General features: G+C 40.9%; 1 protein-coding gene across 5 annotated transcripts in view; it reads left to right on the top strand.

The window, feature by feature from the left end:
• The window catches only part of vps13a (vacuolar protein sorting 13 homolog A), a 32094-nt gene that overhangs the window by 5743 nt on the left and 1661 nt on the right, over window positions 1–24690 (top strand). Inside the window, exons 15-75 of one of the 5 annotated variants that reach the window (XM_086206234.1) lie at window positions 510–642; window positions 779–873; window positions 1008–1150; window positions 1329–1530; window positions 1618–1732; window positions 2147–2283; window positions 2453–2585; window positions 2666–2783; window positions 3157–3292; window positions 3530–3638; window positions 3729–3904; window positions 4283–4439; window positions 4569–4648; window positions 4754–4813; window positions 4962–5112; window positions 5241–5357; window positions 5563–5666; window positions 5767–5934; window positions 6321–6628; window positions 6746–6893; window positions 7058–7229; window positions 7399–7523; window positions 7696–7865; window positions 8115–8365; window positions 8625–8809; window positions 9090–9233; window positions 9457–9666; window positions 9862–10005; window positions 10564–10665; window positions 10813–10965; window positions 11061–11316; window positions 11706–11866; window positions 12051–12154; window positions 12288–12600; window positions 12941–13077; window positions 13207–13501; window positions 13591–13695; window positions 13800–13946; window positions 14198–14329; window positions 14449–14582; window positions 14847–14915; window positions 16187–16319; window positions 16649–16706; window positions 16992–17163; window positions 17369–17522; window positions 17763–17909; window positions 18060–18141; window positions 18239–18308; window positions 18543–18657; window positions 18765–18878; window positions 19026–19171; window positions 19259–19340; window positions 20029–20142; window positions 20395–20470; window positions 20700–20863; window positions 20968–21013; window positions 21545–21668; window positions 21832–21946; window positions 23835–23920; window positions 24068–24191; window positions 24280–24354. In XM_086206234.1, the coding sequence (XP_086062360.1) occupies window positions 510–642; window positions 779–873; window positions 1008–1150; window positions 1329–1530; window positions 1618–1732; window positions 2147–2283; window positions 2453–2585; window positions 2666–2783; window positions 3157–3292; window positions 3530–3638; window positions 3729–3904; window positions 4283–4439; window positions 4569–4648; window positions 4754–4813; window positions 4962–5112; window positions 5241–5357; window positions 5563–5666; window positions 5767–5934; window positions 6321–6628; window positions 6746–6893; window positions 7058–7229; window positions 7399–7523; window positions 7696–7865; window positions 8115–8365; window positions 8625–8809; window positions 9090–9233; window positions 9457–9666; window positions 9862–10005; window positions 10564–10665; window positions 10813–10965; window positions 11061–11316; window positions 11706–11866; window positions 12051–12154; window positions 12288–12600; window positions 12941–13077; window positions 13207–13501; window positions 13591–13695; window positions 13800–13946; window positions 14198–14329; window positions 14449–14582; window positions 14847–14915; window positions 16187–16319; window positions 16649–16706; window positions 16992–17163; window positions 17369–17522; window positions 17763–17909; window positions 18060–18141; window positions 18239–18308; window positions 18543–18657; window positions 18765–18878; window positions 19026–19171; window positions 19259–19340; window positions 20029–20142; window positions 20395–20470; window positions 20700–20863; window positions 20968–21013; window positions 21545–21668; window positions 21832–21946; window positions 23835–23920; window positions 24068–24191; window positions 24280–24354 (8496 nt within the window). The other 4 variants (XM_086206235.1, XM_086206236.1, XM_086206237.1 and 1 more) reach the window with 4 other exon arrangements.

The raw sequence follows: 24690 nt of genomic DNA on the forward strand, positions 1-24690 counted from the left end.
CATAAACAAAATTTAGACTTGTGAAAAAGCAGGTAATATTTTGGGATTTATGACAGTAGATTTAAAAAAAAAAAAAGACCAAAAATTACCCCTTTTACAGTCCCTCCTCATAAATCTCAGGGTGATATCGTTTCCCAACTTCCCACCAACATACTGAATGACCACGTGAATGAAGACCGTATGAATGCTGTTCCCGCTGCTGCCAAAGTAAACTAGCATCTTAGGGAAAATATATTAAAATCAATTAAGATGATTAAACCCTTTGGTTGTCAACCATTTTGATGTTAAACATTCATTTCAGTAACTGCACTGTGACTGTCAACACACACGGTGTGGAACTAATTAGGTAGATACATTTTAATGTTACTAAAGGTAACTCGCCAGATTCGAGTGAGAACCACTGATCAATGGAGGTGTTGCTGTCAGGCACCGAATTTCATTTGTTTCTGTGGGGTACAATACAAATGTTGGAGCTCCTGAACTGTGCTTTTTTTTTTTTTCCAACCAAGGCAAGCAAGGCAGGTCTGCGTATTTACCGTCCGGGGATGAAGATGGAGGAAGAGGAGTCTCAGGGGTGGCTCAGCTGGATGTGGAACTGGGGAGAAGATCCTGAAACCCAAACAAAGGATGTCAAGTCTGGAGGTCGGACATAAACATCAACATTCACATCTGCACTTGCGGCAAACAGGACAAAAGCCAACCTCATGACTCTATATTTCAGTAGTGATATTCTGGCTGTTAATTGATGTACTCATTCCTACCATGTCTCTCTGTATAGGTTTTGATGAGCTGTTAACACCTACTGAGAAAGCTAAACTCTACACTGCCATTGGCTACAGTGAGACTGCTGCCAATCCCAATCTGCCAAAGGATGTGAGTCACTTCCCTCCCTGACACCCACCTGTCAACTAAAAATAATCTCCCCGTCAGCTTTGTACCCAAAAGAAAATGCAAATCCAGGATCTGAGACCTTGATACGCTGTTTTGTGTTATTTCTCTCTTTATAGTTTGAGGACATGAAAATAAACTTCCACATGGAAAAGCTGACTGTATCCATCAAAGATGAAATGGACAAAAATGAGATCATCAGGCTGACAGTGGGAGAGCTCATGTCCACCCTGACACAGAGATCTGGAGCACAAGCCCTGAAGTTCGTAATATTTTTGTGGAATTAATAGTATTCACACCGTAGGTTTTAAAAAGCATTATCTATTTTGCAAATGCTAGTATTTGTTTGAAGTGTTCTCATGTGTCAGTGTGCAGATGTTTCTTTGCTACCTGACATTAGTATTAGTGACACTGGCATTTTCATTTGTCCTTTTTATCAGAGTCACAGCCCGGCTTAGCTTATTCGAGGTCACGGGTCTTGCCAGCAACCGGCCTGCACCCACCCTCCTGTCATCAAGGAAGGCAGCCACAGGAGCTGGGACCCCACTGCTGACTATTTTATTTGAGACTAATCCTCTGGATGAGAGTGCCGATCAGCGCCTTCACGTGGAATCACAGCCATTGGAAATAATCTACGATGCTGTGAGTGGCATCAGTGACTGACCACCATGTGTGTGTGAGAAAACATGATAGGAGTATAAATCTGATGTTTTCTTTGTGTCTGCTTAGATAACAGTGAACAGCATGTCAGCATTCTTCATGCTCCCTGATGACCTGCAATTGGATGAACTCACTAATGCAACCCTGATGAAACTGGAGCAGTTTCGAGACCGCACAGCCACCGGTCAGTGGCACAAACGTTCAGCCATGACACTTAGATGTTTGCATTCCACTGTTCTTTTTTTAGCTTGGTCATCATCATTGTTGATCTTCCACAAACAGACCTTATGGGTTATCCCCTGAGTCTGTTGCATTGTTGGTTGATTATTTCTTGGGACTATTTCCTGAAATTTAGCTTTAATTTTTATGGTGGGATGATGCTCTCCATATCATTTAAGTGCAGTCAGCAAAGGTTTATTATATCAGTATAATAGCATCCTGAAACAAAGGACTGAACATTTAAAGGATTTTTTTTTTTTTTTTTTTTTTACAGCATACAGTGTGAGTGTAATCTGACAGTGGATTAAATTAGAAATTAACATCTTTTTTTTTCCCTGCTCAGTGTATCATGGTTATGGCTTTGCTTTGGTTCTTTTAGGTCTAATGTACGTGATCGAGACACAGAAAGTTCTTGACATGAAGGTGAACTTGATGGCCTCATATGTCATCATCCCACAAACTGGTTTCTACGATGCCACTCAGAACATCCTGCTGCTGGATCTTGGTCACTTTCAGGTTAGGTTCCAGTGGAGCCACAGTTGTTCCCAAAATGATTGCATGAAAGTATTATATTATTGTGTTACCCTTAAGAGAAAAAACAACTAGAATGGGATTCTTTTGAATTTTTTTGCATTGGAGTAGCAAGGTTTTAGAGTGTAAAGGTGCCATTTTGTCAATTTTCCAGGTGTCTAGTCAGAGCAAGAAACATCTTCCCCAGCTGTCTGTGTGCTCCAGCAACCTTGAAGACATCATGTCCAGAGCATATGATAGCTTCGATGTACAGCTTAGCAGCCTGCAGTTTCTTTATAGCAAACCAGGTACCCACAGAAGAATAAATGTGTGTGCAGTGTGTATTTGTCTGTGGAATAAATGCAAATCAAAGTTCTCTGTGCTAAAGACGGCGACTGGAAAATGGCCCGTAAGCAGAAACAATCGCCACTCCACATCCTTGAGCCAGTGGATTTAACAGTGGTGTTTAGCAGAGCTATGGTTGTCAAAGACTCCCGCATGGCAAAGTAAGTGCGTAGTGTTTCCTTCATACCTAGTCAAACACTGGCTAATTATTCTCAAGAAAAAAATAGGTTGTCAATCTGCTCTACATGCAGTCAGTTTTCATAATCTGTGATAATAGTCTTGGAGGTTACATTGTAATGTTTATGTAGCCCATTCTATTGAAAGCCATGATGGGTACTACAATTTTAGTACCATTTCAGTCTACACAAATAAAGTGTTAGAGTATTTTGAGAGTTAAGTTTGAAATTCAAGCTGACTAAGGTGAATTTGGTTAGTTATGCTGTTACAAAGATTTATGTTAAAGTTCAGATTAAGATACTAAATTGTGAATTGTGTCCCCATCTTAATTCTTCTCTGCTTCCATGTGTATTCCAGGTATAAGATCTCTGGAGATCTTCCTCTGCTGTCTCTTCGCATTTCTGATGTTAAACTTAAAAGTGTTTTGGAGCTGGTAGACAGCATTCCTCTGCCCAAGAGCAGACCTGCACCACGTGGTCCATCCGCCACAAAGGTACGAGCGCCAGAACGTACCCAAGATGATGCAGGTCAATAAATGGCCTCTAAAGATAAACAGAAAAATCCCATGACATTAATAGTACAATACCATATAAATAATTATCAATAGGGGACAAAAAATTGTGTCAAAAATGAATATTAATCAAGGGTTATAGTATGCTATGATTGAACAAAACTGCCAGATTTTAATACATTAGATTTAATCTGTTTATTGATATTGTTTCCTCCTCAGTCAAAGCAGTTCACCCCACAGCTCACACCGAGGAAACCTCTGACCTTGGCGGACCAGCACTCGTCTGTCATTTTTGAATCATGTGAGACTATCAGCATCACTTCATTGGGTGAGACACACACACACACACACACACACAATCACAATATCACATTCTGTATGCATATTTGTAACAGGTGGTTTTGATTTATCTCCACAGGGTCAGAGGATGATTTGTTCTACGACGCTCCGAGTTCTCCCGTTGGTGAGCGACAGTTCTTCTCAGATAATCCCATGCCACTGCGCTACGCTGATTTAAACAAAAGAAGAAGTCTCATCAAGGAAGACCCTCAGAAGAATATGACTGACTTCATCTTGACGTTTGAAATTAGCGAGGTATGGAGATTTTGTTGAATTAGGTGATAAACATAGATTCTGACCATCGTATCCAGCCTTTGATTTAATACCTTTATTAGGGCCTGAGCCAGAAGGTACTTCTGGCGAAGACCCTATTATGTTTGTTTTAATTGTGTTTGCTTACTTAAATTTGATAGCTTTTCAAAGTGCAGAACCTTTTAATTCCGAACTATCATCCTGTCATCTGCATTTTAAAAATTGTTTTATTCAACCAGTTGATGCATATTTATGTTTTGTACTTCTATTTTTCCTCTTGACCTGATATGACCCTTGTATTCTTTTATACAGTTCACACAGTTCTCATTCCATTATTGTAATATATTGTCCTGTGTGTTCTAATTCCCTTTTTCCATCTAGTTTTCTATTCAGTTGTGCCGTCTGTCTGGGGAACAAGAAATCACAGTGCTCCACTTAGACATTGAGCATTTGGGTACCAAGCTGAAGCTGTGCACCTTTGACATGATATCAAACACCTACCTCAAAGAGATCTGCCTGAAGTGTCCTGAGTACATGGGTCAGTATTTGCTGGCAGGCCTGTGTGTTACATCACCTTTACTTCTTCCAACTCAGAAAACTTTCCTCATAACTGAAATTGTGGCTGACATTTGTTTTATCATGTTTCACTTGTGTACTTTTCATGTAGATTCTGAAGAGAAGCAAGTCCAGCTGATCACGACTCTGGACAATACAGAAGATGACTTACTCACCCTGGAGTATATTAAAGTACTTGTGATACCACTCATGAAATTGACAGTAATTTCACGAATTGTTAGTGTCCACAAAGATTATCTTTGAAATTGTACTAATGTAAGACTGCGTGTCTTCTAGGCTGACAAGAATGGTCCTGAGTTCAAGTCTCTACACAACAATACTGAGCAGCTAATCAAGGTGAGGAATCGCAACAAACAAAACTTAACGTCATATCTTGACTCTGTCATATCATTCTTAATATTTGTAAGACCATTTAGACTAGAGCATTGTCAAAACATTTAGATATTCAGTTTTAAACGTTATTAATATGGGACCTTCCCATCAGGTGAACGTCTCCTCTCTAGATGTTCATCTCCATACAGAAGCCCTCCTCAACTCCATGAATTTCCTCAACAACCTCCTCCCTCCATCCACAAAGAAAGAAGGAGTGCAGGAAGGGGAGAAGAAAGAGGAAGCAACTGTAGCCAAGAAAAAAAGTAATGTCATTTTTTGTACCTCACGATTTTCACGTGGCATATTTTTGAAATCAGAAGAAACGTTTGCAATCATTCATTATACGCTTTGTTAAATTGCCCCCTTTCCTCTTTTTCAATCTCTTTTGCAGCTTCAAAGAGTTCAAAGTTTGCAGATGTGGTGAATATTCGTATCAGAGCTGATCTCCACTGTCTCAAAGTTTTCCTTCGAGGACAGAAAGCCAGGATCTCTGAGATCAAGATTGAAGGTATGAAAGCGTCGTCCCTGTGCATTGCAGCTGATAAGAACATTTCTGGTTTGTACTTGGGTTGATCAGTCATTTATGGTAGGCTTTCATCACTGTACTTACAATGGTCTGATGTGACTTTTCTTTTGAGTTGTGAGTTGCACGTGGCAAGTGTGATATTTCATAGAAAGCGTGTTCTCATTATCTAATTTTCGCAACTGCCCAGGCCTGGTTTCTGAGGTTGTTATGATGAAGAAGGAGATGAAGGTTTTGGCCAATCTGAAGAACATTGTGATCCTAGACTGTGACAAAGATGCTGTTTACAAACAGGTATAATCAAAACACTAAGAGTCAATTAACACAAAGCAACACTAATGTCACGTCTTTTGATTTGGCCATATTGTATCCCTCCTTCTTATTCATTTCTTAGGCTGTGTCAATAGCAGATAGGGAAGTGTTTGCCTTCCAAATGGTGAATTATACAGATGCAACAGAGGGAGATGCCTATCTGGACATGTCTAAGGTTGACACCTCCGTCACACTGACTGTAGGATGCATCCAGGTCATCTTTCTCAACAAGTTTGTCTCCTCCATACTGGTAAGAACTACATTTTCCTAACATAATCCAACAGTCTTCTTCCATTTTCTTCTCCTTTGGGGTTTGCCACCCTTTAACTTATTTTCAGTCACATAAAGCAGAATTGTTCATTTATGTTTCTTTTTGGCATTGATAGAATCAAGATTCAGAGAATTAGCTCATATAATTTATATTTTTTGTTGCAATGTTGCCCTGGACATTGTAATTATTTTTAAACACCTTTTGTTTTTATGCTGTTTTTGTCCATTTATATATCTAGAGGTATTGTAGTCTTGCATGAAATTTAAAAAAAAAACATCGATGAGTACTGGATTTACGTTCTCAATTATTGTGACACAAAATGCAGTAAAATCTAATTCGTTATTACATTTCTTTCTTCCTCCCAGGCATTTATAAATAACTTCCAGGAGGCTAAAGAGGCTCTTGCTGAGGTGACAGTCCATGCTGCTGAAAAGGCAGCGTCAGGTGTGAAGGAGCTGGCAGAGCGGAGTACGCGGTTTGCTCTGGACGTCCACTTTAATGCACCCATCATCTTCCTCCCCCAGTCATCCTCATCCACCAATGTCATTGTAGCTGATCTTGGCTTGCTGTCTGTCAAGAACCATTTTGCCAAGCAGCCCTTTAAAACTGATGAGAAGATTCCACCTGTGGTGGATATAATGACAGTGAGACTGACGGACCTGAAGTTGTACAGGTCAGCCATTTTTAAAATTCAGGATTAAACAGTGAGCTGTGTTCATGTTTACATGCTGCAAAACAGTAAGAAAACTGATCAGTTTGTTGTTGTTGTTGTGGTCGTGGGCTTCACCAGAACCACCTTCATAAATGAGGGATTTCAGGGAGAATCCCAACTATTGCAACCAGTCAGCCTGGACTTGGAAATCCAGAGAAATCTTTCATCTAACTGGTACCACAGCATACCAGACATAGAGATCACTGCTCACCTGAAGCCCATTTGTGTAAGTAGAGAGTGAACATGATTTTCTGGAACTGTTGGACTTTAATATGCTATTTGTGTGTGTATATTGTTGTCATTCCATCTTTTATTTAGATTTCAGATTGTTTGACTCCTCAATTGAGGAAACCCTTCAGGGATAAACTGTCTTTTGTCTGTTCCTATCAGCTGATCCTCAGCCAGGAGGATATGACAGTGGTCCTTAGCACTTTGAGTGGAAACCTGTCAGAGAAATCTGATGTCATCCTCCCTCCAGCTTCTGAACCTAAATTGGATGACTCCTCTGATACAGTATCCAACAAAGAGTCCCAGGGGTCTGGAACAACTGGACCAGCCAGCAGTAAGGCAGCAGCCCTCATTAGACTTTACATTTAGGTATCAGTTGGTTAAGATAAGTGATCTAAACGTTCTTGAAGTGTTAGGAGATCTGTACATTTTCCTGACATGTAAATATTTTGAACCCTTACTACTAAAAAACAGAAAACTTTGCTTTAATGTCTTCATTAAAGGCAACACTGTAGTGACAGCAGCTGTCGTGGAGACCCAGAAAAACCGCAAGCTGAAGACCACACTTAAGTTAGACTTCAAGTTCGACTCCATGACACTGGTCCTGTATAGCCCAAATGAAAATGAGGTAATGCATAAACAATCCCACCAATGGAAACAAATACAGATAAGCAAAAATGATATTTTAGTAATCAAAATTTATGATGAATAGAAAGAGGCTACAGCAGATGTGATCACAGTCATAACAAGGCTGTTTGTTCTGTGACACTCTACTAACTTCCCCGATTTCTGTCCCCCAGATTCACCTGTTGGATTCACGTGATGAGCAGTTGAAGCTCGCCGAGTTTACTCTGGGCACCGTGTCCACCTCTGTCCAAATGTTCTCTGACAGCTCTATGAAGGCCTCAGTCCGACTGGCTGCCTGCCTTTTAGATGACAAGAGACCCAGAATCAAGATGGTCACACCAAGGTACTGAGTACACAAATACACGCCAGTGTAGCTTTTGTTAGCTACAGTATGTGGCTGATATATGCTATATGCTATTAGCTGAGTAGAAAATGCTTTTCCATCACTCTGGTGTGCTATAAAATGTAAGGTGACTCACTCTTTCGTCACTGCTCCTTCTTTATCTCTAGGTGCGGAGCACTTTTTCTAGCCTAATTTTGTCTTTATTAGTGAGTGTCTTTCACTAATCCACTAAAACCTTACCCAACCCAGGATGATGGCGATGCGTCCTGGTGCTGAACAAAACATAATGGTGGAGGTGAACTACCGTCAGGGCCGGGAGGGAACCACTTTGGACACAGTGGTGCAGGATGTGTACCTGTGTGCGAGCATGGAGTTCCTGCTCACAGTGGCGAATATCTTTCTCAATGCCACCCAGCAGGGGTTTGCTCAGGTTCCACAAACCAAGAGCAACTCTGGAGATAAAAAGAACATTAACTCCTCCGTCACATCAAAAGAAACAGGTGAGTTAGCTGAGAATATTTTTTGATATGATTGTTATTAACATGATGAAATTATCAACCCGTGTGGAAGAGACGACTGCAACATAATCGTTATTACCTTTGTATTTAATGTTTTACATTACGAGATTAAAATTTAATAGGAAACTCTTTATTACCTTTGCATTGTGTTGTTTACAGACATTGTTAAAATTATAGGATATAAAGTGCACTGTGTTGTCTTAACACTTTAAATTCTTTTGACCATTTCTGCTGTCCTCAGCTGCTGCTCCAGCTGTCGTGTCAAAGACAGAGATGAATGTTTTGGTACGAAACCCAGAGATTGTGTTTGTCGCTGACCTGACACGTGCTGACGCCCCAGCCCTGGTGATGACCACAGGGTGTGAACTCGTGATAAAAAGTGATGCAGAGGGGTCACAGATGACTGCTGTGATCAATGACCTTAAGGTTCGTATTTTCATTGTAATTTAGCACTGAAGTTCAGTAATTATTGTGCCTCCAAAATGGCTTTGGCTGGAAAACTGTTTATTTTTTATGTTTTAAATAGATGTGTAAAATATAGATGAATCTATGATTGTACTTCAAATCAGTGAAAAAGTGTGGATCACCCATGGAATGTAAATTACAACTACTTCACAAGTATGAGGCAGAAATTCTACTACTACTACCAAAAAAAAAAAAAAAAAAAGGACCACAAACATAGCTTGGATTCCTGCTGTTGCTGTAGGTGGTGGCATGTCCCTTTTTGAGAGAGAAGAGAAGAAACAATGTGACCACAGTGCTCCAGCCATGTCAGGTGTTCTTCCAGAGTACTCAGTCGCCAACCTCCCCACAGGCTATGGAGGTCTCTATCAGTGCTCTCACCCTGAAGGTAGGAGTGAAGATTTTAAACTGGAATGAAATTCTTTCTTTTAAATGATTAAAAAAAAAAAGTTTTTGCAACATAAAACACTGTTAAGAGGCAAATTTTCTAATTCTCGCAACAGCGAGACCCACATGTCATAAGTTTGTGTCAGCTACCATATCACATGCACTTGTAGCAGGAGAATTAATATAAATATGTGTATGTCTCTGCTGTCTGACTCTCTTTGCAGGTATCTCCAATCATCATCAACACAGTCATCACCATTCAGTCTGCATTGACTCCCACAGCAGAAACTCCAGAGCAATTAGACAGTCCAGTTCCTGTGGACTTGTGGGAGAAACGAGGCTGGAAGGACCTCAAATTCTGGTTCCTGGAGGAGGAGGGAGATGAAGATATAAAATCACGAACCCGGCTGATTCCACAAGGAGAGTCATTACAGGTATGAAGCAGTAGAGTGTAATACAACCATGAATCTCCTGTGCAGCAGCATCCACACATCAAGTAAATTAGAGATGTAATGAGATGTTAGTTTCTGTTTCTGCAGCTTTCCAAAAATGATCATTATCTGTGTCTGCATATCTCACCTTCCAAGTGTGAATACCTGGGTCCTTTAACTGATTTTCCATCGTTGCAGCTGACAATCCAATCCATCTGTCTGACTCTGGAAGCTGGTGTCGGACACCGCACAATCCCCATGCTTTTGGCTAAGTCCTCGTTCCATGGAAATGTCACAAACTGGTCTACACTCATCAACTTACACAGCGAACTCAACTTAGAGGTAACACACCCAAACACAGTGTATGGCTGAGGCACATTGCTGATCAAAAGATTGAGTACAGCTCCATTTTTCCAGGTTTTGTTTAACTTTTTATAGTTCAAGACCAGTTAATTATCTTATGTGTGTGTATATGTCACAAACGTAGGAAGTAAAAGCTGGAGAAGGTTAAAAAAAGTTGACCACAAGCTGATGAATAATGTGGAATTAAGAGCTGTGAAATTTTTTTCTATAGGCATCAATGGGGTAAAGATCTTACACCAGCCATGGAAGTTAATGAAGCCTTTATAGTTGGTTATAACAAACATTTCCTATTGGCTTCCCTGTGCCACAAGGGGTACAAAATTATGTAAATTCCAATAAAAACAAGAAATAAATTAGTTGTTTTAAAACTTTTAGTCAGTCTTTTATGTCACATCTGTATGCTTCCTTTAATCTTAAACTCATAGTTCCATTCATATAAGATGCTTCGTGGGCTCATTTTTTAAGATGTAATTTACAGCATCTTGGCACAGTATTTGACTTTCTAAGATTTTTTTATTTTTGATGTTTCATCTTTAGGTTCACTATTACAATGAGGTGATGGGAGTGTGGGAGCCGCTACTGGAACCGTTAGAAGATGAGACAAGAGATGGTTTTAGACCCTGGACCCTGGAGCTGAAGGTAGGGATTTACACATGTGCTTGCTTGCTTGCTTGCTTGCACGCACACACACACACACACACACACACACACACACACACACACACACACACACACACACACACACACACACACAGTGTTGATAATTATGTACTGTCCTTAAACTAGATGAAGAAGAAACCATTGAAGTACTCAGGTTTGTTAGATGAAGTGGATTCAAATGTCCCAGACTACAAAACCGTCATTGCCATTAACAGCAAGGACCAGCTCAACATCACACTCTCCAAATGTGGACTGGCCATGCTGAGTAATCTGGGCACAGTAAGAGAAACCCTACCATCATTTTAAAAGGAACGCAAAGAAATAAAAGTGTATATCCATTTAACAATAATGTTCATGCTCTTGTTCTTCTGCAGGCATTTGCTGAGGCTGCCAAACAAACAGCCGAGTGCTTCCAGAAGGATGAATCTCCATTCGTAGTGAAAAATCGGCTGGGCCTACCAGTGTTCGTCCGCCACAGTGAGATGTTTAGTCCCATTGCCCTGCAGAGCACCAACTGCACAGTGGAGCTGCAGGATGGGGAAACCCTTGAGATGGACTATTCGACCACAGAGTCTGATCAGTTCTCAGCTATGACCTCCTTGAGTGGGAAGGACTATTTCATAGAGCCTAGTACGTCGCACTCTTATGATGCTGGAGCATGTATGAACAGTAAAGTTAATTCATAGTTGTTGAGGCATCACCAACAACAATTTCTGTAAACACAGTCAAATTGAACACAAAGCCCTCTTTTTATATATTTTAAGATCATTTGAACCACAGTTAATGTGACCTGCTGACTTACCCCATCACTTCTGTAAAAGAAATACAAGTTGTTTGTATTTTCTGTCATAAAAACAGAACACCGTTTAATCCAACAATCACTGACACAGACAACATCCCTCAGTCTGGCCCAACCAGATTTCCACTCGCAGCCAAAGCACTTAAGGTCTCAGAAGATCTTTGAAAATCATCTAAAACCAAACTGAATGCACTGCTTGTATTTCCTCTGCTCTCCGCAGCTCCAGCGGGCCACAGCTCAGCCGGTGTTATCCCCTTGATTAAGGTGGGGCGGGGAATGCACAGTGTAATACACAACAGCTCAGGTGTCACTCGTTTCCTGGTCTGTCAGATTTACTCTGTGGAGGGCAGCAAGTACATCAAGATCCGCTCCCCATTCCAGGTATCACTGTTCATTTCACACGTCAGGGATAAGCATGTTCCTAAAATAGGACCAATTACTCGATGTCAAAACTTGTGTTTCCTGTCAGATGATATCAAAATCACTCAGTCTTTACATATAATAATGAATTTTCATTGAGCACTATAAACAGTATTTTTGATTCCCCCCCCCCCTTTCCTTGTAGATCATCAATCATTTCTCAATCCCATTCAAAGTTTTTGAGGGATCGACATTATTAGGAACAGCTCTCCCGACTCTGGAGTTCTGTGTGCCTCTGGATTCATACAGGTAAATGCACAATGCAAACAAGCCTGCTCACATATATCTTTATACATACTTTGTCTCATTTTCTCTGTTTTCTGTTCTGTTTTTCGGTTCACTCTTTGCTCCCACCCACATTGCACATTTCCTTTACCCTCAGATCAGAGCTAAGTCTTCAACCAGTGACAGACGAAGATGCTGGTAGTGAGGCAGAGCAGTTTGAGATCTCACAGGGCTTTAGTTACGAAGATGTCAGCAATCAGCCACCCGAGACGTGCCTTCAGCAGACCTGCCGTCATCGTGGCGAGCAGGGGGGGGTGCTGATGGTTAACATGGTGCCAGTGAAGGATACTGTGACGTTCAAACACACCGGAGATGTTGGGGAGAACTTTGATGTGCCCTTTGTGCTTCACTTGTGGCCTCCCATCCTGCTGCGCAACCTGCTGCCTTACGCCATTAGTTACACACTAAAGGTTTGGCAGGACATGAATATGTTTTGATTGAAGACATGACTACTACAGAAATAAGTTTTATTTACTTCTGATGTTTCAAACTTGTACAATGCATTTTTGTATTCACCTATTGCCATGGAGATAAATGCTCATTTTATTTTATCCCAGATTTTTATATCAGTTTGCAAAAACATTTAACTGAATATGTAATGTCATAACTCAGTTATGGTGTGAATACAGTACATTTCAGAGGCTGTCAGTCAGATGTTGTTGTCATGTTGCATATCAAAGATCAAACTTTAATCTAATACTGAAACTACACTGGCGATTAAAGAGTCCCTCTCTTCCGGTTGTTCAACAGGACAGTGGAACCTCCGTCCCTGAGGTCACTCTGAACCCCGGCCACTCAGCGCAGCTTCACTCTGCAGTCATCAACCAATCCAGTCTTGATCTCCGCCTACTAGACTACCTTGCGCAGGATTGGACTTCTAATTACAGGTCTGACTACTAATACAGATTACCTTGCTGTGTCTTTCTTTCCATGTTGTCTGTAAACAGATATAAAAAGTCACCCCAGTCGCTTTCTCTTATTACATTTTAAATCTAAATAAATGAATTGTCCAACAGTCTCCGTAGTGACCAGGAGGAGATCACCTTCATCATGTTCCAGTCCCTCCGGGTGGAGGAGGAGGATGTTAATGAAGGAACAGTAATGAAGAAGGCTGAGTTGGATATAGCAGTGCATGTTAAATCTGACCTGGGACAGACAGTAGTTGCTATCCACTCACCGTACTGGATGGTGAATAAGACGGGCCGGCTACTGCAGTACAAGGCTGATGATATCCACCACAAGCACGCCATGGACTACGACATGCCTCTGCTGTTTTCCTTTAAGCCTCGTTACTTCCTGAGAAACAATAAGGTGAGGCTCTTTAAGCCAAAATTAACATTCGACAACTGTCATTGCATGCAATGCATTAACCTCAGTCTGCTCCCTCTATTTTTTCTCAGGTCCGTCTCATGATCTCAGACAGTGAACTATCAGATGATTTTTCCCTGGATACAGTTGGGAGCTATGGAGATGTGAAATGTAAAGGCCGATACAAAGATTACCTGGTGAGATGACAACAGTCAGACATAAACTCACATGGTTGGTCATGTTGGGGAAGTTCATAGTAGTTATACGATATGTACTGTATGTGTAATATGTCTGAAATCAGGTTGGTGTGAAGATTGATGCAAGCAGTTTCAGTCTCACCCGCATTGTGACCTTCATGCCATTTTACATGCTGGTCAACGGAACCAAACACAACGTCTTCATATGCGAGGAGGGACAAGAGAACTGGACTGAGGTTAAGCCAGAACAGGTGAGTGCCTCATTAAACATTGTTAGCATTTGTGTGTCCTAACACATGATGTAAAACGACTACAGGGAAGTACCCTACTGATCTTAAATCTGCTTTGAAAAGTTAATTGCTGTGATGTAGAATGGTCAGTGTTATTCACAAGTGATTTAACTGGATTATGAAAACTAACTGCAAATCTGACTGAATTACTCAGTGTGAAAAGTAGTGGGATCATGTATTGAAAGTTGTGTTTCATTATTGTTTTCTTTTAGTCAGCCATTCCTTTCTGGCCTGAGAATGATACCAAGCAACTCAAAATCAAAGTGGAAGGTTGTTTATCACCACCTCGGACTATTAACTTCACACGTCCAGAGAATTGCTTGTTGCTGCACTTGGACAATTCTGTAAGTAAAACTAAACAAAAATGGTTGTCTGTGGATTTTTTTTATTATTGTTATTATTTGACAAGATATTTCTCCTGATGGTCACATTAAATTTCAGAATATTTGGTCTCTATTTGTAGGTGGGTGGGATCATTGTAGATGTCAACCTATCAGAGCACTCGGTCACAATCCGATTCTCTGAGTACCACGATGGTGCTGCCCCCTTCCTCATCATCAACCACACCAAAGACCAGACCTTACAGATCCATCAGAGGTGAGAGAGAAGAAAGAGGCAGGGAAGTAAATAGATGATCTTAAATTACATAAAGCAAGGTTCTCTACCGACAGTAACACTTCACTTTAGTTTTATCAATGAAGTCTGTGTTGCACTTTTTATGAATATGTACTTGGCACATTTTCTGAATGACAATACTTTTTCTCCTTTTTTGAAGCAACTGTTATTAAGAGATTAGTTAATAAGAACTTGAAGGTTGTTAAGCTGATAGCAAAATATGTTTATGTGTTGTGGGTCCTGCAGTGTGCAGATTGAATCCACGTGGGTGCCTGAAGAGGTGCTCGACCTCTCCTTCTCAAAGGAGGAGGACAGGTAGAAAAATGCGGAAGGGGAAACTCTTCTGTCACTCTCTGCACTCAGAAAGAAACATACATCTATGAAACATGCCACATGATAGTTATTTCGGGGTTTTTCACATTCTACAGGTGCCAAATGATGAGTGCTTAAACAGGAAATGAAATGAGAAGCAAAAATGGCAATTCCCCATTTTGATGTGGCAAATATACACTGTTTCTACAATTTTATAATTTCTGATTAAAAGTAAAATTGAGTGGGTAGTCAAAGATAACACCAGGTGTAAAAGTGAAGTGTCACACTTTAGATCTAAATACTGTTGAGCAAATGAAGAGCATAGAAACACAAAATGTGACAGTAGACCTGAGTGCAGGGTGTGATCAGATCCAGAGTTCAGGTAATGATTACGAGAAGTTTCCACTCTGATTCTGGTTTGGTTTGGTTTAATCTGCTCCATTACCTTGCCTGTATTAGATTAGGACACAACTATATACTCTACATACACTCTCTCTCTCTCTCTCTCTCTCTCTCTCCACACACACACACACACACACATATATATATATATATATATATTGCACATTTTCTGTATATCAGTATATCAAGAGTTTTATTAATTTTGTTTTAATCATACATCTCAAGCAACGATTTCCACTTTGTCAAATTGTCTCTTATAATACTAGAAAATAACTACATTCCTCCTTTTTTTTTCGGATCTGCTCTTTAGGTCATTTGAGTAGTGTAAAAGGAGCAGGTTAGACATCTGAAACCATTTACTGATTTTTTACTGTCCGCCTTTGACCTCTTACTTTTAAATCAGGTTTGCATATAGAAGTCCTGGTCTGAATGCTGCTGACTGGATTAGATACTTCCAGTTGTTTCTGTTGGGTAACAAGTCTTTTTCTATCTCCATCCATAGGTCGTGGCTTCTCTACTATACTCTCTTTCTTTATTAATGTTTTTGTCCGCTTTGCGTGGTCTGAATTGGTATCGGCGTGAAGATAACTATTTCTCCAGTTCGAGGAGAGCTGTTGGGGACTTTAGAGGGTGTTGGCTCTTGTACTGTCATATAATATATCTCTGTCTATCTATGGGTATGGTTTGTCAGACAGGTACTTTGGATTGGATGTTGTCATGGCAGTATGTTCTTGGTGACTGGGCTCCATCATTTGTCTTTTTCTTTACTGTCAACTCAAATCAAGGGAGTATATTTTGGTATTTTCAGCATCTGTATTTTATTTTACTGATTGATGTGGTTTGTTCCTGGGCTGCCTTTCATGTACATGCAGCTCTCAAAAGGAGATTGAGCAGGAAGAGCTGGAGGCTGGGAAAGCTGTGCACTACACTTGGGCTGAGCCCACTGGGTCCCGAGAGCTTTGCTGGAAGTGTGGCAGTTACAGCGGGAAGCTGAAGAGTGAGGAGGTATTTGTACCTTACATATAGACGTTACACTTGTTTACCCTCCTGAACAGAAATGTGTTTTGCATCAACACATAAGCACTCAGCCTCAAAGCCTACGTGGCCTTTATAAAATATTTTTAAAACAAGACAACACAAATCTGCCGGAAAGTGTTTTCAAATCTTCCTCGGCTCAAGCTACACAACTCAAGCCTGATAGTTAATGCCAAGTCCTGTTGACACTAAGAAGGGAGAACAAGAGTTGGACACAGATGACAATGTGAACACATTTGTTGTATGAGCTATTGTAATGTTGCTTTAATAATTCTTTGTGTGTGTGTCTGCATCTGTAGGACCTGCGTGAAGACATGAACAATGACAGGAAGCTGTTTGTGATCTCCTTCTATGAAGGTAAAGTTACACGCACTCAAATTGAAATATCTCAATCGAGTGATGATCAAAGTCTTCCACTATAATGGATGTATTAAAGTGAATTTTAATGGATTCACTTCACATTATCTTCACAATTTCTTGTTGCCAGAGCTTGAATGCTGGTATCAACCAATCACTTTTTTCAGTTAAAATTAGGAAAAAAACAGTGTGCTTCAGAGACATCTTACATACTCCTGACCTCTCAGAAAGATGGAAGAATAGTCATTTTGAAGATTTTTTTTAGCTTTCATTGTTGATCTCTAGGTCTCCAGCGTGTTTTGCTGTTTACTGAGGATTACCGCATCTACAAGCTGCTATGTGAGAGTGAGAAGGCCCAGCCCGCCGAGCAGGAAATCATCCTGTGGCTGCAGAACGTGGGCGTGTCTCTGGTCAATAACAGCAGCAGCCAGGAAGTGTCTTTCATTGGGATCACAAGGTAACAAGCTCAAAACCCAGCCAAGCCTAGACCATGTTCATCTTCAGCTCACTACACCAACATCTGACAGGACACATTATTCTCTGTAGATTAGATTTTTGCAATAAATTACAGAAAAGCTCAGGTTATTTCACTGTTGGTGCCAGATACCAACCTGACAACAATTGTGTACTAACTACAATTCCTTGTTTTCTACTCGGCATAGTTCTGATGTGGTGTGGGAATTAAAGCCAAAGAAGAAGAGTCGGTGGAAGCCTCTAAAACTTCTAGAGGCCGAGATGCTAGAGAACAGCTTTAAACAGTACACTGAGTCTGGACCTGTAGACAACGCCATTGTTGACCTGGAGAACAACTTCCAGGTTAGAGGCTTGAAAATGATCGACTCTATTGATTTGACCGGGTGGAAATGGTTCAAAGTGCAGACATCTGTTTTTGGTTGGTGTTGGTTAATCTGAATTTTTCAGTTTTGTGATGCTATTAAGCATTTACTCATTAAAATGAATATTCCGTCAAGAAAGAACGAGTCAGTTGATAATGGAAATAACAATTGATATTAAGTTGCAAGTTTGTAGTTACTTTTCTGTGGTATTCCCTCTCAGGTGTCCTTTACTCCCAATGGCGTGGATATGCGGATGCTGCAGCCATGTGATGCTCCTCTCAGAAGGCACTTTCTGCCAGGCGTGAAGGTGGAGTACAGCATCTCGCCACGCCAGCGGGCCTACCGCCTCCAAATCCATCGAATACAGGTTAGAAGTTCAGCTTACAACAGGAACAAAAATCTTTCCGTTCACATTCAAAGTTAAGTTATTTTCTCCACGATCCAGTGTGTGCTCACTTATCCTACAGTGCAATAAATCAGCCAAATCACCTTCTTTACATTTACATCCTCACCACAGATCCAGAATCAGCTGCCAGGAGCCATATTTCCCTATGTTTTTTACCCTGTGAAACTGCCAAAGTCTGTCGCCATGGAGTCAGGTCTGTTGATCCACCTCATGTTTTGTTTATCAGTCAGAAATGCGCTCTTTGTGTATATTTCAGTGTCTAATATAATTCTGTTCCATGTGTCTTACAGAGCCCAAACCTCTAACTGATATCAGCATTGTTACCAGGGAAGCGGGTCACTCTGATATCTCTCGCATTAAGTAAGTCTCTTTTTTTTTTCCCCAATCAGTCCCCCTTCATTTGTCCTCCTTATTTAATCACGTTCCCCTTTATATCTGGTAATTGATTTTCCTTCCTATAGTTGGTAATATTTAGAACCGATTCAAAACTCTCCCTATAATTTCAAATGCTTGCCTTGAATATTTTAGTCACATGCTTCTTATACTTTAATGTTCGGTCAGTGAGTGTCTTTTAAGATGTCCCGTCTATCACAGGTACTTCATGGTGCTGATTCAAGAAATGGATCTGAAGCTTGATCTGGGCTTTGTGTATGCTGTCCTGGACCTGTTCACCCCTGAGCATGCCAGCACCGTGACCTCAGTGCAGGAGGTCTGGGACGTTTTCCCAAATGCTATTAACTTTATTTGTTTTAATTGGAATCTGAGGATGCTTTTTCCAAGAGGTCCATGATAACATTAATGTTAATGTTCCTTTAGGTGGAGCTATTTGAGAAGGACATTGAGTACATAAAGACCGAATTAAACCATGTTTCTGCTGCTGACACTTCTGCCATCAGCCTCTATGAGTACTTCCACATCTCCCCTATCAAGGTGTGTAGTGGGTCTCTTATGTTCAACCGTTGTGAATAAGATGACATTGAAATCTTGTTTCCATCTAATTCTCAAGAGAATATTCATCTGCTGTGTGCTTCTGTTGTTTGTTTAACATCAGAGATAACCAGTGTTTGTGTTTTTCAGCTGCACCTGAGTTTGTCTCTGAGCACAGGAGGGGAGGATGGCTTGAAGGAGAAGAGAGATAAAGAACTCATTCCTGTCCAGTCTCTAAACCTGCTGCTGAAGAGTATTGGAGCCACGCTCACGGACGTGCAGGACGTTGTCTTCAAGTATGGCTGGACACAAACGTATAGCACTTGAATGAATCACTAACTTTTGTCTTTGTTGTTGAACATACTGTCTCTCATTTATTTTAGGCTGGGCTACTTTCAGTCGACCTTCCAGTTTTGCACCACCCAGCAGCTTCAATGGGAGGTCATCAGGCATTATTCCAAACAGGTAGCACATTGATTCATAATAAATTTAAAGTGTAGCTAGTGTATGAATGCTATCGTGAAGCTATGAACAAACAACGAATGTGAACACCGCAGCTAGGTTTAGTGCTTCTCCAGCGTTTGTTGTGATGATGTTTGCTCTTTTAGCCACGTGTTAGCAACCATCCTTTTTAAGACCCATAAACGCTTTGAAATTCACGAGAGCTTTATTTAACGATGTCTGTTATTTCCCAGAGCGTAACGTGATTGATTGAAGAGTTTATTTCAAACATGCAAAGAACAAGAAGCACAAAATAAAATAGATATTTAAAACAACTAAATGCTCTGACCTATTTAACCCCCTTCTTCACTAACCATTGTATGTGTTTCCTTCCTTTTTTCCCTTCCAATTTATACACACTATATATTTACATGCACACATATAGAATTGTTCTTAGTGATTTCTTTGTTCACAGATATACATTAACCGTTTAATATAAATTATTTTAACGTATTCCCAATTTATTGGTGTTAAAATGTCTCATGATAGAGCAAATTACAGGCATTTAACCAACATCCAACTCTGTTGACTTTGACGATGGACCTGGATGTTCAACGATGCTGGTTTTAGGACTCTTTCTTATGCCACTCCTTTCCCTCAAGTTAGATCAGCTTGATCTCTCCTCAGCGGTGTCCATGTGTGTCTTCGTCAGGCTATTAAACAAATGTACGTGCTGGTGCTCGGCTTGGATGTGCTTGGAAATCCCTTCGGGCTGATCAGAGGACTGTCAGAGGGAGTGGAGGCCTTCTTCTATGAGCCCTATCTGGTAGGAATGTAATGCTGCATAATGACAAGCACCATAATGATGTATTGCTGCATTAAATAATACACATTTTAATGCTCTATTTCAGCATTCTTTACATCTTTTATCTTCCAATTCATCAGAAGACACAGTTAGCAACTTTTCAAAATGTTTTTGATATTAACAATGTGCTGTCTTTAAAGATCTAATAATTACTATCAGTTGGCTGCATGAACAGAACAGACTTTGCTGTCATGTACCCTTAATGTTTTCTAGGGAGCCATTCAGGGACCAGAGGAGTTTGTGGAGGGAATGGCTCTGGGGGTGAAAGCTCTGGTAGGAGGAGCTGTAGGTAAGCAAAGGCCTCTTTTTTGAGTTGAAATTGTTTACATTTAAGAGAAACATGAATAAGATTTACATAAATATAGCAGCTGTGTATGTAAGAGTAATCTCTGTGTTAAAGTTTTTAATTAAAGTTTTCAGAAATGTTTGCACATACGAAACAAAGATTGACGAAAGATTTTTTTTTGTTTTTAAAGACTATACCTGACAAACTATGCATTTATATAACTGCCTTGTAGGAGGTATAGCAGGTGCAGCCTCCAGGATCACGGGAGCCATGGCCAAGGGTGTTGCTGCTATAACTATGGACGAGGAATACCAGCAGAAGAGACGGGAGGCCATGAACAAGCAGCCCAGTGGCCTGAGAGAAGGACTGACCAGGGGGGGGAAAGGATTAGTGTCTGTACGTGCAGCCTCAAGAGTCCTTTTCACACCGAGCATGTAATAGTGGGAGTTCTGCACTAAAGAATCGACTGCCTTGTAGTAACTCTGCCTATTTTTTCCCAGGGATTTCTCAGTGGCATCACAGGAATTGTTACCAAACCTATTAAAGGTGTGTTGTGTCTGACCCTCCTACAGAGCTTAGATAGAACTTGAGTAATACAGTTATTATTATTTTTATTATTTTTATTTTATTTTTTTTAAAGAATAGTATAAAAAACATTTGATCAAGGTCATTATCAGTCAAATGACTGGATTCCTGTCTAGGGACCAGCTCCTGCCAGGTGCTGCTTATTCAGCATATCAGTTGCACTAATTGGACTTGAGGAAGCCTCGTGATTGATTACTTTGCTCCCACTGCACATTTTTAAATAAAAGATGTATCAACTAGATTTAAAAAAAAACACAAACATATGGGGGAAAAAAGTTGACCAACTAAAAACTTCAATGCGCTTAGTAGCATCTGCCTGCAGATAGCAGCATGTAATTTAGGAACTCATGAGCCCAGGCATCGACCAAAGATGGTGCAAAGGTTGTCATTTAGCCCTGCAGCAAAAACTCTAATCCTGCCGTATTGGAATATGGGCTGGTAGAACCCATGCTGACAAGTCTGAACTTCTGTGTGTCGCTGTGTGTGTTGCAGGAGCACAAAAGGAGGGTGCAGCAGGCTTCTTCAAAGGTGTGGGGAAAGGGCTGGTTGGTGCTGTCGCCAGACCTACAGGAGGCATCATTGACATGGCCAGCAGCACCTTTCAAGGGATAAAGAGGTTTGGTTCAGTTCACAGTGTGGATGGAAGCATTGTCCTCGTGACTGTCTTTGCGTGTACATATGAAAATGTGTGTAATACAGGATTTGCATATTCACTGGGAGTAGGTCTCTTTTGTTCATTAATTTTTTCCATAATACGATTGTGTCTTTTCCCATTTTAGGGCAGCAGAGACTTCACAAGATGTTGAATCTCTGCGTCCTCCTCGCTTCATCCACGAGGACGGCGTCATACGACCTTACAGAGAGAGGGAGGGCATCGGCAGTCAGATGCTCCAGGTAGGACTAAAATCTCTCCAGTGAGGTTGCTGTGTGCCCTCAAAGTAGCATCCAGACACTCTGAGTAGATGCTGCCGTCACTTGTTCCTCATAAAAGCTGGAAATGTCAGAGTTTACCTACAGGAAGCCACAATCTAATGTCAGACCAAGTGGTAAATACTGCTGGCAGCTTTTGTGGAAGAGATCAAGACGTAATACCTCTGGTACATAAGAATAATAAATATCAGAAGAAGCGCGTGTCATATTATACTTGAAAGTGGTTAGAAGCTTTGTAATGTGTTCAGCACGTCTTCATGATGTTGGATCTGTCACATGACCAACAAAGGGTTCAGCTCCTTGACATCACGAGCCTGAACACAAACGCCTCAGAAGCTGTTTAGAACAAGGAGCCTCTGCTCCTCCGTGCTGCCGTGACTCGCTGCCGCCTCTTGTTGGGCGACACAAAACCTGCATACGGTGCTTTAACATGATGCAGTTAACACAAGAGCTTGTTTCAAGCAGAGATGTGCAGATATGCAGCGGAAACCTTTGCAAAGCAGAGCTCTCTTCTTTGTGTGTGTGCTGCCTGCCACTGATAGCAGCTCAGTGGGCGACACTCTCACCATTTCCATTCTTTATTGTTATGGACATTTTAAACTGTATCTTTAGTAAATGTCCCCGTGCTTCACCGTACCTCTGCTCCTTATGCGTTTGCTTCAGCACTTTGTGATGTGGTGATTGATGTTGCTGGTGATGTATTCTTCTGTAATTTTTGTTTAAACAAAGTCAGTGATGAGAAGGTGAAAGAGTTTCTTAAGAAAGGATGTAAATAGCAGAGGAGCTTTCTGCAGGAGTGTGTCAGTTTTGCTTCATTTCCGCTGTGACTTTTTTTTCTGGCTGCTATCGTGTAGCAGCTGTGCTGGATGGAGTGGCTTGAAGTTTCCACCAGGGAGTCTCAGGTCAGAGCTACGATACCGAGACAAATGTGAAGAGGTGTGTGTAGATGTAGCTTCAGGGTTGTAGACGGTGACAAATCAGAGGAATCAACATCAAGCGCTTTTTCAGGATTTAAAGTGACTTGAAGTTCAAGAACTGCTTTTTAAAAAGAAAAAAACATTCCTCCAAAAGAAGTTCCACCATGACTGACAAAAGTCAGACGTGTCTGTCCAAAATCTGACGGCTGACATGTTTTTCTATTCATTTATTCTCTTTTTTCCTTTTCATTTGTCACCAGTCTGTAGCAGCAGCTGTTGACTGGAGTGGATCTAGACAGTTGACAGCGTAGAAGGGGGTTGTGTGTGTCTGTTCTGACATCGACTGTCTTGTTTCTTGTCCACAGAGGAGACTGGCCTTCATTGAATGGAGTCAAACTGGCTCAGAGGATTTGGAGGGTGATCAGTGACAGTTGTAGCGTAGCGTCGGTGCTTTGTAGTGTGTTTTGACAGATTTGAACAAATTAAAGAAGGGCCGTTTTAGGGAGTTTGTATGTGTATTTTTTGTATTGACAGTTTCGTATTCATGTGAAATACATTTTTTTTCTAGTATTCTGTGTCTTTAGCTTTTTCTGTTTAAAAAGCTAGCCTCTTAGTTTTTGTCTTTCATCATGAAATCATGATCAAGCCATGCCCCAAATGCAGTGTTTCTTCCTGTTTAAGTGTCACTGAAGCATCTCTCATGAATGAATGAACGAATGTCTGTTTCATCACCATCCCGTTCACTTCTGTCTTTCTATCAATAAAGTTTGACATTTCAACTTTGACCCGCCATTGTCGTGGTTTCACCTCATCTTTCATCAGTGAGAGAACTGTGGCCGTGATGGAGTTTGTTCTCGTCTATTTGCTCTTCATTTGGATGCTGTTCTTGTTGGATTGCATATTCGTTTTCACGTTCTCTCCTTGTCTTCCTCCAGAAAATTGAGAACGGACGTTTTGCCAAGTACAAATACTTTGCTCACGCCAAGATCAATGACTCCGACTTCTTCATGATAACAAAGATGTGAGTCTTTTTCACCAACTACAGATACAGTTGAGCTTTCCCAGTTAAACCAGTATGTTAGAGAGTGCTGGAACCTGTTTGATGCTGGGTCAACCGCGGTTTTTCCTCACTCATCTCATGGTCATCTCATGGTCTCCGCGGCTCCAGGGGCATCTTCTTTGTGACCAAAGGCACATTTGGCCAGCTGACCTGTGAGTGGCAGTATCTGTTTGAGGAGTTCACCAAAGAACCCATGATTGTTGAAGACCGCCGACTTCGCATCGAGGCCAAGGTACAAATACAGCAAGTACACAAATCCTGACCTCCCTCTGCTGACCTTCCGAGACACATTTGTTTTAAAAATCTTGTGTCTTATACAGGAGAGAGTAAAGTCCGTCTTCCATGCCAAGGAGTTTGGAAAAATAATCAATTTCAAAACTCCTGAGATAGCCAAGGTAGGTTCAAATATATACCTGTTTGGGTTTGTTTGGTTGGACATGGCGGGAAAGAGGATCCGTCTCGAATCAATGGTGTTTTTGGTTTAATGAGTTTTGACAGACACTCCTGAAAGGTTGGTTTAGGTTCCTGTGAGCTACCACACCACTGTTCCAAAAGATTCGATCACCCCTTTGACATTTGTGATTTGAAAATTGTTGTGGACATTATTTTTGTTCCTAATAATGCTCATCTTTCATATTGTGATGTTGTTCACACGTGGTGTATCTCACCCTCAGAGCGATGCGCTGTGTAAATGGCAGGCAACTTGGTTTGTGTTGCCTCAACAGAACCGT

The sequence above is a fragment of the Aulostomus chinensis genome, chromosome 6, assembly GCF_037954235.1.
Source record: "Aulostomus chinensis isolate RoL2024-O1b breed Wild chromosome 6, RoL_Achi_v1.0, whole genome shotgun sequence".
In the NCBI taxonomy this organism is placed as follows: domain Eukaryota; kingdom Metazoa; phylum Chordata; class Actinopteri; order Syngnathiformes; family Aulostomidae; genus Aulostomus; species Aulostomus chinensis.